Genomic DNA, 13422 nt, shown 5'->3' on the forward strand with positions numbered 1-13422 from the left:
CTTTTACGAAACTTCATTGACTTTCATATATTTATATTGATATACATATATATACGTGTGTTTGGGTGCGTGTGTGTATATACATCTCTATATATAAAGATGATGCGTAGTCTAGACGGCGTTTTTAGATTTCATTATTCTCTTTAACCCGGGCAACGCCGGGTATTTCTGCTAGTGAATACATAAAAATTATGTTCTGTATCCTGAAATCAGGGCAGTTTCAGGTGGGTTTGTATTAAAAGTTAATTAATAACTTTCAAATAATCCAACAACTGAAGAGACGTTTTAGATTAGTTGGTTGGTGATTCACTTACCTGAACAGTTAGTACTTGAGTAATATTGTGCTGCAATATCAATGAAGAAAATAATTTCAGGAATATCTCTGATATTCATTATCGGAATTTGAAAAAAAAAATGTCTTTTATATTTCTAGGTTCAACAAATCTGGATGAACTTATGTCTAACCTAATAAGTGCTTTTGAACTTTTCCAAGACCAACAAAGGAAAGATATGGTGGAAGAGGTATAGTGTTTTATTCAATCATTTCTTTATGCAATCACTTCTGTGTGGTTATAGTAAGTTTGCTTCATAACTTCATGATTTGGGTTCAATTCCACCACATGGTATCTTGGGCAAATAACTTCTACTATAGCCTGGGCTATACAGATTGTAGAAAACCTGTCATGTGTATGTATGTATATATATATATATATATACACACACACACACACACACACACACACACACACACACACACACACACACACACACACACACACACACACACACACACACATACATTTGTGTATGTATTGTGTGTGTGTCTGTGACTAATCACACTCTGTACTTTTCCCCAAAATGTCATTGAGCTACAGCCAGTGATATTTGTTGGCGCTTCCCAGCTAACAAATTCCTATGGCTATCTGGTTTTGAAATGAGTACAATAAAAACTCCCTTACTGGAAAATGCATTCATCCAACCCATGCTAATGTGAGGGCTTCATTAAACAGGTGTTGAATAATTTGTAGGGCTGATTTTGGCTGCATATTAAATCTGTGTTCATTTAGTGTTTTTGATTGTACCATTTATTTACACAAAAATATATTGTGGTTTTTGCTGAGAGTAAACCCTATGCCAGAAACGTCTCGATAAGCATTTATTACTAGAGATATGAGAGCATGTTGTGTAGGAATAATACACAATTGTGTGTATGTGTGTGTGCTTACATACATGCTTGCTTGTTCTATTTTGGGCAACTGTCTAACCAAGCTATTCCATCTGAGTTTAATACCTTTGAATTTAGAACTCAGTATGTTGTCAAGTATGAAGATCCCTTTGTTTGGTATGGAAGTTCTTTGTTGACTCATAACATGTTTCAGAAATAACTTTACTGCAAACATTTCAATGAGTGTGATCATTGGGACTATTTGCTCACTGACCAAGTAGCTGAGTATTCCTCATACACTTGTAAGCTTAACATGATCTTCAGTCAGATTTAGCATGTTGACTTGAGCTTCTGGTAGAAGAGACTTGCTTGAGGCTACTTAGTTTGCAACATTTGCTAGTTGTGTGCCATTACAAATTGAAATACCAAATATTTTTAATCAGATGAAGAATTGGTGTTGATTTTTGAATGAAAGAATTTTTTGCTATAAACAACCTTAAAAACTTTATTAAATTTGATTGTAATTTTTTTTCCACAGGATAAGAGAGAAATCCGAGAATCAATTAAACAACAACAAGATGAGGCTTATGCTGCATCTCTTGTTGCTGACAGACTGAAGGTTTGTAACAGAGTTGGTTGTTTTTAATTTAATTTCTTTTTAGGATGGTGATTGGGAGTAGTATTAGAACACTGAGGAAACAACCTTGTGATACTTGCTCAGGTTCTTTACATTCTGAATTCAAATCCTTTTGGGGTCAACAAAATGAAGTGCTATCCAAGTACTGGGGTTCATGATATTGACTAGCCCCTTCCCCTAAATTTTAAGCCTTATGTCTGTGCTAGAAACTTTTTTCATTCTCCACTGTCCCTGGTTTATGTGAGTTGGTCAAAGGAGTGGCAATTCTCATGGTCTTAGTAGTTGATTTTTAAACCAATGTTTGCAGAGTGCTAAGGTCCTAAAGGAGAAGAACTGGGAAGTATTTGGCATAGTATTTGGGAAATGTGTTGAGTATTAACCATGTCTCGATTACACAGACTGAAGAATTCTGTTTACTTTTCATTCCACGACATCAGGAGGAACTTCGACAGAGAGACATGGAAATTGAACGAGTGGCCCAAGAGAAAAAGGATGCTGAAGAAAAAGAGCGGGTAGAAAATGAAAAATCCAAAGCAGTAAGCAAAGAAATGAATTTTTAATTGTATTCTTTTTTTTTCTTTACAGTCATTGTTCCCTTGTTTTATATATCTATGTGTTATATCACACGTTCGGATGGCATGCCTTCGCCAATAATGTACCTCTACTCAACTACCAAACTCTCACTTCCGACAACTCGGCTCAACGTCTAGTCTACTGACACCTCCAGCTCGCTCTACGCGACGCTTCTACGACTAGCTATCACGTCCACTATTTATACGTATTGGACTAGCCTACTTATTGTCTGGGGGCGTCCACACAGCACCTCCCCCTTTTGAAAGTTTTTTTTTTTTTTTCCTTTTTCTAAACCCGAATTTATCAATTTTATTTCCTTGGTGAGAAACTAACATATCTTTTTCTCATAGCGTTAATTTCCATCATTTCTGTAGGTTTTCTCTTCCTGTTCAACCTATGTGTCGGTTCTGCTTCTGCTTGTGGTTCTGGGACCTCGAACAAATCATACCATATATCCATTGGTTCCTCTCACCTCTCTTGATTTTTGGTATATCTTTTTTTAAATTGGTTTATATGCCTTTTGTGTTCATATTTTGGTCCTATTACCATGTACATCACGTTACCCAGACGTCCAGTTATACTTCCTTATTCCCAGCTCTGTTTTCCGTTTCTATATATTTTAAAATACACTTCATCACCTGTGTTAAAAAATTTCGTTCTTCTTCCCGAATTTTCTATTTTCTGTTTCCTACTCGGCAACAATTTATCAAAAATAGAATGAATTTTTCTGGAAAAAATCTGCAGGTGACCTACCCAACTCTGCATTTGGATTCTGTGTTATTCTATACACCTGCAAAAACTTTGTCATCTTTGTATCTTCAAGGGTTTCCCATCTAGTCTTTCTTAAAGCCTTCTTGAATGTGTCGATGAATCTTTCAGCTAACCCATTTGACCTTGGATGGTATGGCAGATTTAACACATGCTTCATTTGAACCGACTTACAGAATCTTTCAAACTCCTTTGCCGTGAATTGTGTACCATTATCTGACACGATTGTATCTGGCAGTCTATAACGAGTGAATAATTCTTCCAAGAAGTCAGTCGTCACACTTGTGGTTGGCCTTGAACATTTACACACTTCAGGCCATTTGGAATAGCTATCCACTACTATGATATAATGAGAGCCATTTATTGGTCCTGCAAAATCCACATGCAGTCTAGACCATGCTGAATCTGTTTTTGGCGACAGTTGAATCTGCACTGGGGGTGCCTTTCCTGCCATAGTGCATCCCCTACACTGTTTTACCAGTCTCTCAATTTGCTTGTCCATATTTGGCCAATAAATGTAACTCCTCATGAGGCTCTTCATCCGGAAAATCCCCGGATGTCCTACATGAAAGTCTTTTAATACTCTGTTTTGCAGTGCTTCAGGTATTGCCACTCTTTGTGCATATAATAATAACTCATTACATTCTGAATAGTGCTTTGAGCCTGTGTCCCACTCATTTATATTTTTCGTGTTACTCAACATTTTTAAAATCTTGTTTATGAACCTATCTTTTCTTGATTCCAATTTAATTTGTTCCAGCGTTACCAGCAAATCATGTACTACATTGTACAAAATGTTCTTCAGTTCCATTTCTAGTTTTAACGATGCAATCACCGTGTCTTCAAAAGGTTCCTCATATTTTGGAATTAGCCTAGACAACCCATCTGTGTGTCCCATTTTCATTGATGGCAAAAACTCCATCTGGAAATCATAGTTCAACAGGGTAGTCCCCCAGCGCTGTAAGCGGTTTGCTGAGTGCGTGGGGATACCCTTTTTCGAACCGCAAATAGACAGTAACGGTTGGTGATCTGTTTGCAGTGTAAACTTCCTCCCATGTAAGAATTTATGGAATTTTTTTACTACAAAGATTGATAACGCCTCTTTTTCAATCTGGCTTTAGTTTTTTTTCCCCTGGTAATAGAACTCTCGATGCATGTGCAATAGCTTTGATTTTCATCATCATCATCATCATTGTTTAACGTCCGCTTTCCATGCTAGCATGGGTTGGACGATTTGACTGAGGACTGGTGGACCAGGTGGCTACACCAGACTCCAATCTGATTTGGCAGAGTTTCTACAACTGGATGCCCTTCCTAAGGCCAACCACTCCGAGAGTGAAGTGGGTGCTTTTACCATCATTAAATTTATGCAATATCACAACTCCTATTCCATATTCACTGGCATCCGATGCCACAATTATTTTCAGGTTTGGGTCAAAATGGATGAATGATAACTCTGATGTTAACTGCTTTTTTAATTCCTCGAATGCTTTCTGACATTTGTTTGTCCAATCCCATTTCAAGTCCTTCTTTAGCAACTTGTTCAACGGAGCTCTTAGCTCATACATTTTAAGTATGTACAGCTGGTAATAATTTACCAGACCTAAAAATGCTTGTAGTGTTGTTTTGTTAGTGGGAGCAGGCATTTTTTTTATCACGTCAATCCTAGAAGGGTCCGGTTTTCATCGCTCACCTGTCCTAAGTACTTTATTTTTGTCAAGAAAAATTCACATTTGTCCTCAATTACTTTAAACCCATAATCACTTATTTGTTTGAAAACCTCTTCTATATGTTCAATATGTTTGTCCCTTGATTCACTTTTGATCAGTATGTCATCCAAGTATATCGTTAAATTGTATAAGAGTACATAGCCAATGGTATATTGGCTAGTAATAAAGTTTTGTACTTTATTTTCAATGAAAACATTTGAATGAAATATAGAAAAAGAATAAAATCTTATACCGATTACATCTGTATTTTAATTAATTCAAATTAATGTACCTCATCTTGAAAAATGTAAAATTGTTGATGGTTGACATCTGAGATAATTTTAGTAACAAATCAAACAGGTAAGATGTATTAAGAATATGAATTTTAGTGTTTGTTCATAATGTTATTGTTTTTACATCTGTTAATTAAATTTACCTGCCCATAAAAGTCAAATTTAATCTGAGAGATCAGTTAAAATTATGTAACTATAAACCACTGGCATATAAGCACCTATTTACAAAATTTCAAATCTGTATGTAGAAAATTAACAAAGTGACAAGTAAATATTGTGGACACCCCACTTCAACCTGAATAAATCAAAATTAATGTGAACAGATAAGCATTACATTTGGCAAATTAATCTGAACACTAAAGGGTCAAAGGTTCAGCATCCTGAGGTTGTCCTTCAGTCTCCCTATTTCATGTGTTCCTTCTACTTTGAGAGATCAGCACTTTATAGAACTGTTGGCATCCATCCGTGAGAAATATTACCTTGTTTGAAAATAAGTGTTCTTTGGAGTATTAGGCCATAGAAAATCTGCCTCAGTGAATTGTGTCTGTTCTATGGTTTTAAAAGTGGACTCTCTCTCTCTTCATTTTCGATGCATGAGGATCCTACTGCTCGCTCAAATTCTTAGCACTTCTGGCTACAGTGAGACCTCATACCAGCTTCTTTAAATCTGCAAACAAAGCCAAACTCATCACAAATTGCATGCTCAGAATTGCTGGAGTATGGAATAAACTACTTGCATCAGTTGTTAACTGTTGAAACACTACATCCTTCAAAACGTCCATGCTTTCTGAAATTTGCTGACAGTTCACCAGATGTGTCTCCACCTCCCACTTTTTATTTATTTATTTTTTTTGTTTATTTCACTGTTCACTTCCTGTGCATATTCTATGCAATGTTCATGCAGTTTTGCTTTCTTTCTCTGATGAGTTGTAGTGCACCTGAGCATTGTATACAATAAGTTCATCATCATTTAACATCCATTGTCCATGTAACAACCTGTCAAAATCATGTTTATATCGCCTGTAACAACCTGTCCAAATCATGCCAGCAAGGATAATGAATATAAAATGATGAACATTTGCTATTTTGGCATAAGTTGGACAAGTTTACTGAAGAGCAGCCTTTCATGTGAAAACGAAATTTCTCAGATATGTTCTGTGGGTTTCTTACTGGGCTTTCATTTGTGTTTGGTAGGATTGCCTGGTCATATTTGAGGCCACTTTTACTGCATATATCACAAGGACATTTTGTTTAGGTTTTTAACAAAGATTATAAAAACCATGCCAAAACTGACCTTGCCTGTGCTGGTGCCACGTAAAAAGCACTCAACCCACTCTACAGAGTGGTTGGTGTTAGGAAGGGCATCCAGTTGTAAAAAAACCATGCCAAAATAGACACAGAAGTATGGTGCAGGCTTCTATCTGGCTGGCTTCTCTCAAACCATCCAACCCGTACCGGCATGGAAGGAGGACATTAAACGATGATGATGATGAATGTAGAAAAGACAAAGACACATGAAGATGAGTGGCTTAGTAGATAGGGTGTCGAGCTCATGATCATAAGTTTGTGTGTAGCATGTTGTGTCTTTGAGCAAGGCACTTTATTTCTGTCTCATCTTGGATGTTCTGTTAGGTTAGGGGTAGGAAGGCCAAGAGAGTGTCTAGGTTATATGTACCTGAAACCTGAAGCAATTTGCATAAAATGTGTGTGCTACCAAGTCATAATCACTTGTGAGCGAAGGCTTTTTTTTTTGCGTTTTCTTTTTACAGAATACTGAAACAAAACATCTTTAATGCACCAGTAATATATGACTTTATGACACTAGATTTAGCCCATTTGACACTATTTCATTCAAGACCATCCTTAGTTCAATAGTTCCCTGTTTTAAAGTGATCTAAATTAAAACCTTCCATTAAAATATGTTAATTTATGTTCGAAACATCAGCTTAACCAAAGTTACTTTACTAAATTCGATATTTTCAAAATTTAATTTTAATGAAGTTAATATATCTCAACTGAAACATGGTAACAAAAAATTTAACCAGTTTTGAATGCTAAAGAGTTAAACTGTTATCAAGAATAAATAAATAAATCTCATGGAAAATCCCCATAAATAGTATTTAGTTGTTACAGGTTGTATTTTGATTTTATCTTTTATTTTTTTTCTTTACAGCAAAAAAGAGAAATGTTAGCAAAAAAACTTCCAGAAGAACCTTCTGAAGAATATAAAGATGGTATTACCCAAATTCGCTTTCATCTGCCAAGTGGTGACTTCATCACCCGGAGATTTCGTGGACATGAACCCTTAAGATATTTATTCTATTTTCTCACATTAAAAGGTTATCCAAACGAAGATTTCAAGGTGTTGTCAAGATTTCCACCACAAGATGTGAGTTGACTTTTTTTTTTTTTTTTTTATGACTGTATTGATGTATGGACCTAGGATCCATTAGGAAATAGTTGGTGTTTAAAAATACTACAGCAATAAATGTGAAAAGCCGAGGCATCTATTCTCCACTTCTTAAAGTTTGGCATCATCATTTAACACGTGTTTTCCATGTTGGGTGGGTTGGATGTTTTGAATGGAGCTAGTAAAGCCAGGGGCTGCACCAGGCTCCATTGTCAGTTACTGGCATGGTTTCTATGACTGGATACGCATCAGAAACGCTTATGATCAAAGGCATGCCAACCATTTCATCTATTGTGGATTTTGAGTGGTACATTAATCCATTGTGCCCTTTTAAAGAGTATGGTGTAATTTGAAGCAATTTTGTTGCTATTTCTAATAACCATGTACAGGCTCCCATGGTTTGCTACCCTGCTAACTCTGTTGATAGTTGATCTTAACTCTGTTGATAGCATTTTTCTTTTGTTGAAAGACACAATTGTTACCTCTGCCATGACAGTGTCTTCTGTGTATACCAGAAGCTATTTTTGTCCCACAAAGTCTTAACTGTGGGGAAATGAAATTTATGCTGGTAACATGAAGATGTTATTGCTAGGAATGTGACACAAGCAACTTCAAGGACCCAGTCCTTGGTAACATTGCAGTGTTAGAAATAATATTTTTCCTTTTTATTCATCAGTGTTTTTCCAAGTGTTGCAGGATAGAGATCATTTCAAGGTGATAAGTATTTAAAGGATTATCTTTGTCACTGAGTAACTTGCCAGTCCTTTGCAAGATTTTGTTCACCAGGGTCTAGTATTGGATGTTGTTGAAACACTCTCCCTCCCCATGATTCATTATTGTAAAATTTTTCTCAAGACACTAAGCCTTACAAAGGAGATGTCTAAGGACCAAAATATCTGGTGCATTGTTATAATCAAGAAGAGCCATCTGCCACAACAGAAATACCAGTGCTGGTGCCACATAAAAAGCACCCACTACACATTGGAGTGGTTGGCATTAGGAAGGGCGTCCAGCTGTAGAAACCATGCCAGAACAAACAGTGGAGCCTGACTGCCTCTGGCCTTGCCAGCTCCAGTCAAACTGATCAATCCATCCCAACATGGAAAACACATTCAATGATGATGATTTTGATGAAAATTAAGACGTTATATTCTTAAAAACATACCATTAGTCCATGAGTACCTTTATGATGATGATCATCATCATACTTCCCCCATGCTGTCATGGGTTAGACAATTTCTCAGGAGATTCTAAGTCAGAAGACTGCACAAGCTCTACTGTTTGTTTTGTTTAGGTTTCTACAGCTGGATGTCCTTCCTAACACCAACCACTTTACAGAGTGTATTGAGTGTTTTTTATGTGACACCAGCAGCAATGAAGTGAGCAAGTAACTTGCAAGCAAAGTATAATCTGCTGCAAACATTGCAAACATTGTAGTTACACAAACATTGTAACTTAAGAGTTACAATTGAAGGACAATGGTAAGATTTGAACTTATAACCATGCCTTAAACCTCACTACTGCAACCATGTGCTTAAATCTGGATGTACATCTATTTGCAAGGTACTTACAATGGTGAAGCTGTTTTAAATTCAATTCATAGTAACTTCTTATTTGATAGGCTCAGGCATGGCTGTGTGGTAAGAAGTTTGCTTCCCAGCCACATCGTCTTAGGTTCAGTCCCACTTTGTGACACCTTGGCCAAATGTTGTCTACTATAGCCCCAGGCCAACCAAAACCTTGTGAGTGGATTTGCTGGACAGAAACTGAAAGAAGCTTGTGTGTGTATGTATGTGTGTGCACGTTACTGACTCCTTACCTTGACTTTGTGTGGTTGTTGTAAATAAGTGTCACTATCATGTAAGCATTAACCTTCGTTTCTAATCTTCACAGATGTGTGGTGATGGGGAAATATTACCTCACTTGGAAAACAGGTGAGGGTTGGTAACAGGAAGGTCATCCAGCTGTAGAAAATCTGCTTCAACAAATTCCATCTGACCCATGTTAGCAGGGATAAGTGGACATTAAATGAAGATAATGATAAAATAGGTTAACGTGCAATGATTAGGCAATTAGTGGGGGACGTGTAAAAACATACTGTATGGATTAAGAGACTGATAAAATTTCAATTGTTAGAAAATATATATATTAGCAACACGGGCAGTATTAATACTGAGAGGTAATATTTATCCCCACTGTTAGAACAAACTTTACTGTGGTAGTTATCATGAGAAAAATCTCTCATATTGGCTTTCAGGACAAAATGGACTTTTGTTTGTATTGCTAGTGTGGAGACAAATCGCTACCATCTCCAGCACTGAGACCACCAGATCACATGTTTTTGACTTTCCTTGGTCTTATCAGTGATGGGTGCTCGACTGCCCGAGATGGAAGGTCGCAATCACATGATCTGGAGGTGGCTGGGATTTATCCTCCCACTAGCGATATAAACAATAGTACATTTTGCACTAGATGCTAATATGAGATTTTCTCTCATGGTAACTATCACAGTAAAGTTTAACAGAACACCCACATTTAAGTGGTGATAAATTTCAATTGTATTTTTTTTTTTTTTACTTTCTTGCTGTAACATTATAGCTTATGGTTGTTATTATTTTCAGGTGACTCAGCTAGATGAGCGGAAATCTTTTGAGCAGCTCAAGTTGTATCCACAAGTAACACTGTTTATAGCAGAACGATAGGAGTATCACTGAAAGCTGAAAGGGACTCAATACTGTCTTTTTATTCTTTTTTTTTATTATCTTATTTTTGTGTATGTGAGAGAGAGAGAAAGAGAGAAGAGTATTCAGTGGCTGGTTTAAGAAAAAATCTAAAATACAGAATAAATAAATACATAAAAAAAAATCTGCAAGGCTGTAATTTAACCATCACTGATTTTATCTGACTTGATGACAATCTATTTCTCTGTTCATTGCAAGCAAAGCCACATTGAATCTAATATGCATGCGTATGTCTGTTTGGATGAGTGTGTGTGTTTATATATGTGTATATATATATATATATATATATATATATATAGGAGATGTACTTGCATAGCAAGTGACCTGATCTGAGATCGTGTGCTGGAACGAAAACAATTGCAACGTGGAAGGTGTTTATAAGCCATTTAAAATAACACACAAAATCCGTTAGATTCACTTCAACATTTAAATTTAAATTTAAATGTTGAAGTGAATCTAACGGATTTTGTGTGTTATTTTTAATGGCTTATAAACACCTTCCACGCTGCAATTGTATATATATATATATATATATATATATATATATATATATATATAAACTAAGTTTAGCAGTAAAAAGCTGAATGGAATAGAGTAAGAGAAAATTTGAAAGATAAAAAAGCAAGGGGAATAAAAAAGAAGAAAAAACGCAACCAAGTTTGTATTTTAAGAGATTATTATTATTTTGGACATATTTCACTCTTTAAAGATACTGACTCGAAGAAGATAAAGAAGAGGGATATAAAATACTGTCTGATATAATATTAATAAAATAGTTACCGCCACCACCACAATAATAGTAGTATGAAATAAAAACTGTTGTCTGAATTGTTAAAAAAAAAGAGAAGCAAAAAAAAAAAAAATGAACATGACCTGTGCTGATGGATATTCACATGTTCCTTGTATGCGTGTAATGTATAATATATTTGTGTGTGTTTATTACATACACACTCATACTTGGTTGTATGTTGATCTAGCTTTTTATATAAGGACATGATACACACTGCCTGCATTACAAGAATTAATTACAATTGTTTCTACTGCCTAATTTGTTTGTGCAAATTCTGTACATATATTCATACACACACACACACACACACACACAGATAAATGCATGCATGCACACACACACACACACTTACAGATAAATGCATACAGGCATGCCTACACACACACACACACACACATTCTGTCTCTTTGTCCCTCTGTTTCTCTTTCACCCTTACCCTTTGTCATTTCCTTATTTCTATGCTCTCTCTCTCTCTCTCTCTGTCCTTTGTGTGTACTCTCTCCCTCTCCCTCTCCCTCTCTCTGTCCTTTGTGTGTACTCTCTCTCTCTCTCCCTCTCTCTATCCTTTGTGTGTGCTCTCTCTGTCTTTCTCATGCACTCCTTTCCTTCTCTCTCTCTACACACGCACTTAAATACCTTTCTTCTAGGCCAAACCTCAGTAGTTTTACTCTTAATTTAGAAATAATGAATGAATTAATTAATTACTTCACTCTCTTAATTTCTTGTCATCTCATTCACCACCATTTGCATACCAATATCAATACCACCCTTGGCTTCACTACAGGAATACCTGATACCTGCTGAAATTCTTTCAAACAGCACAATTGTTTTTATTTAATTTTGTTATTTGTCTTGTTTTTATTTTATTTTTGTTATTTGTCTTGTTTTTATTTTTATTGTTGTTTGCTTGATTATTAATTTTTTTACAAACTAGATATTTTATTTCGGTTTCTATTAATTTACATGTTAAGTTCTAATTTCAGAGGCTTATATGTATTATTTTTGTTATTATGTAATTTTATAAGGCCGCAAGCCGGTAGAATTGTTAGCATACTGGGCAAAATGCTTAGTGGCATTTTGTCTGTCGCTTGAGTTCAAATTCTACCGAGGTTGACTTTGCCTTTCATCCTTTCGGGGTCAATTAAATAAGTACCAGTAAGAACACTGGGGTCAATTAAATCAACTAGGCTCCTTCTCTAAGTTTCAGGCCTTGTGCCTATAGTAGAAAGGATCATTATAAATCAGTGAGCTGGCAGAATCGTTAGCACACTGGACGAAATGCTTAGTTGCATTTCACCCGTCCTTACATTCTGAGTTCAAATTCTGCCAAGGTTGATTTTATCTTTCATCCTTTCAGGGTCGATTAAAAATGTACCAGTTAGGCACTGGGGTCGACGTAATCACCTAGACCCCCTCCCCCTAAATTTCAGGCCTTGTGCCTATAATAGAAAGGATTATTATGTAATTTTTTTTAATCACCTTACAACACATATATCTGTACATATTGTTTGCAAGTTTTCCTATCTTGCTCATACTTACACATACAAAGTTTTCTTATAAATTTTTTTAAATACCAGGCTTTTCTCTTTTACATTTCTGTCCCCACTCTCAATTTCTTTTTTTTTAATTCTCTGCATATCTAGTTTAACACGTTTTGCTCCCCTTTTCATTTTTACTCACACACACACACAAAACCCTTGAACATGATAAAATATAGGGATGGTGACCCTGTCCACACATTTGCATATGCATTGCTGTATATTTCTTTCTTTTTTTTCAGGTATGATGACTATTTTATAGCATTAAACTTGCATGCAAGCATCCTCATCTTTATTTTCTTATTTGGCAGAATTGTTAGTTTATGGGACAAAAATGCTATGTGGCATTTCTGGTGGCTCTTTACATTCTGAGTTCAAATCCTGCTGTGATCAACTTAGCCTTTCATCCTTTAGCAGGGGTCAATAAAATAAATGACCAGTCAAGTACTGGGGTCAGTATAATTGTCTAATCCCCCTCTCTCTAAAATTGCTGGCCCTGTGCCAAAGTTGGAGGCAATTACTGTTGTTGTTATTGAAGATGATAGAATTGTAAGAATGTCAGGAAAAAAATGCTTTACATTATTTGTTCTGGCTCCTTGCATTTCTGGGACAGATTCTGCCAAGATCAACTTTACTTTGCATCCTTTTGGGTGGGTCAATAAAATAAGTACCAGTTGTGCAGTGCGGTTGATGTAATCAAGTAGCCCCTCCCCCAAAATTCAGGCCTTGTGCCTATAATAGAAAGGATTATTATTATTATTAAGATGATGAGCTGGCAGAAGCGTTAGCTTGACATAC

At 36.0% G+C, this 13422-nt stretch overlaps 1 protein-coding gene across 1 annotated transcript in view; it reads left to right on the forward strand.

Annotated features, from left to right (window-relative positions):
- LOC106883438 (FAS-associated factor 1) overlaps nt 1–10420 on the forward strand; it is a 72345-nt gene extending 61925 nt beyond the window's left edge. The window contains exons 12-16 of the mRNA XM_052967123.2: nt 434–522; nt 1704–1784; nt 2240–2338; nt 7319–7534; nt 10177–10420. Of these exons, the coding sequence (XP_052823083.1) occupies nt 434–522; nt 1704–1784; nt 2240–2338; nt 7319–7534; nt 10177–10257 (566 nt within the window). The 3' untranslated portion in view covers nt 10258–10420. The remainder of the gene's footprint in view (nt 1–433; nt 523–1703; nt 1785–2239; nt 2339–7318; nt 7535–10176) is intronic.
- Nucleotides 10421–13422: the final 3002 nt, after the last annotated feature.

The sequence above is a fragment of the Octopus bimaculoides genome, chromosome 4, assembly GCF_046866305.1.
Source record: "Octopus bimaculoides isolate indiv1 chromosome 4, ASM4686630v1, whole genome shotgun sequence".
Classification (NCBI taxonomy): Eukaryota; Metazoa; Mollusca; class Cephalopoda; order Octopoda; family Octopodidae; genus Octopus; species Octopus bimaculoides.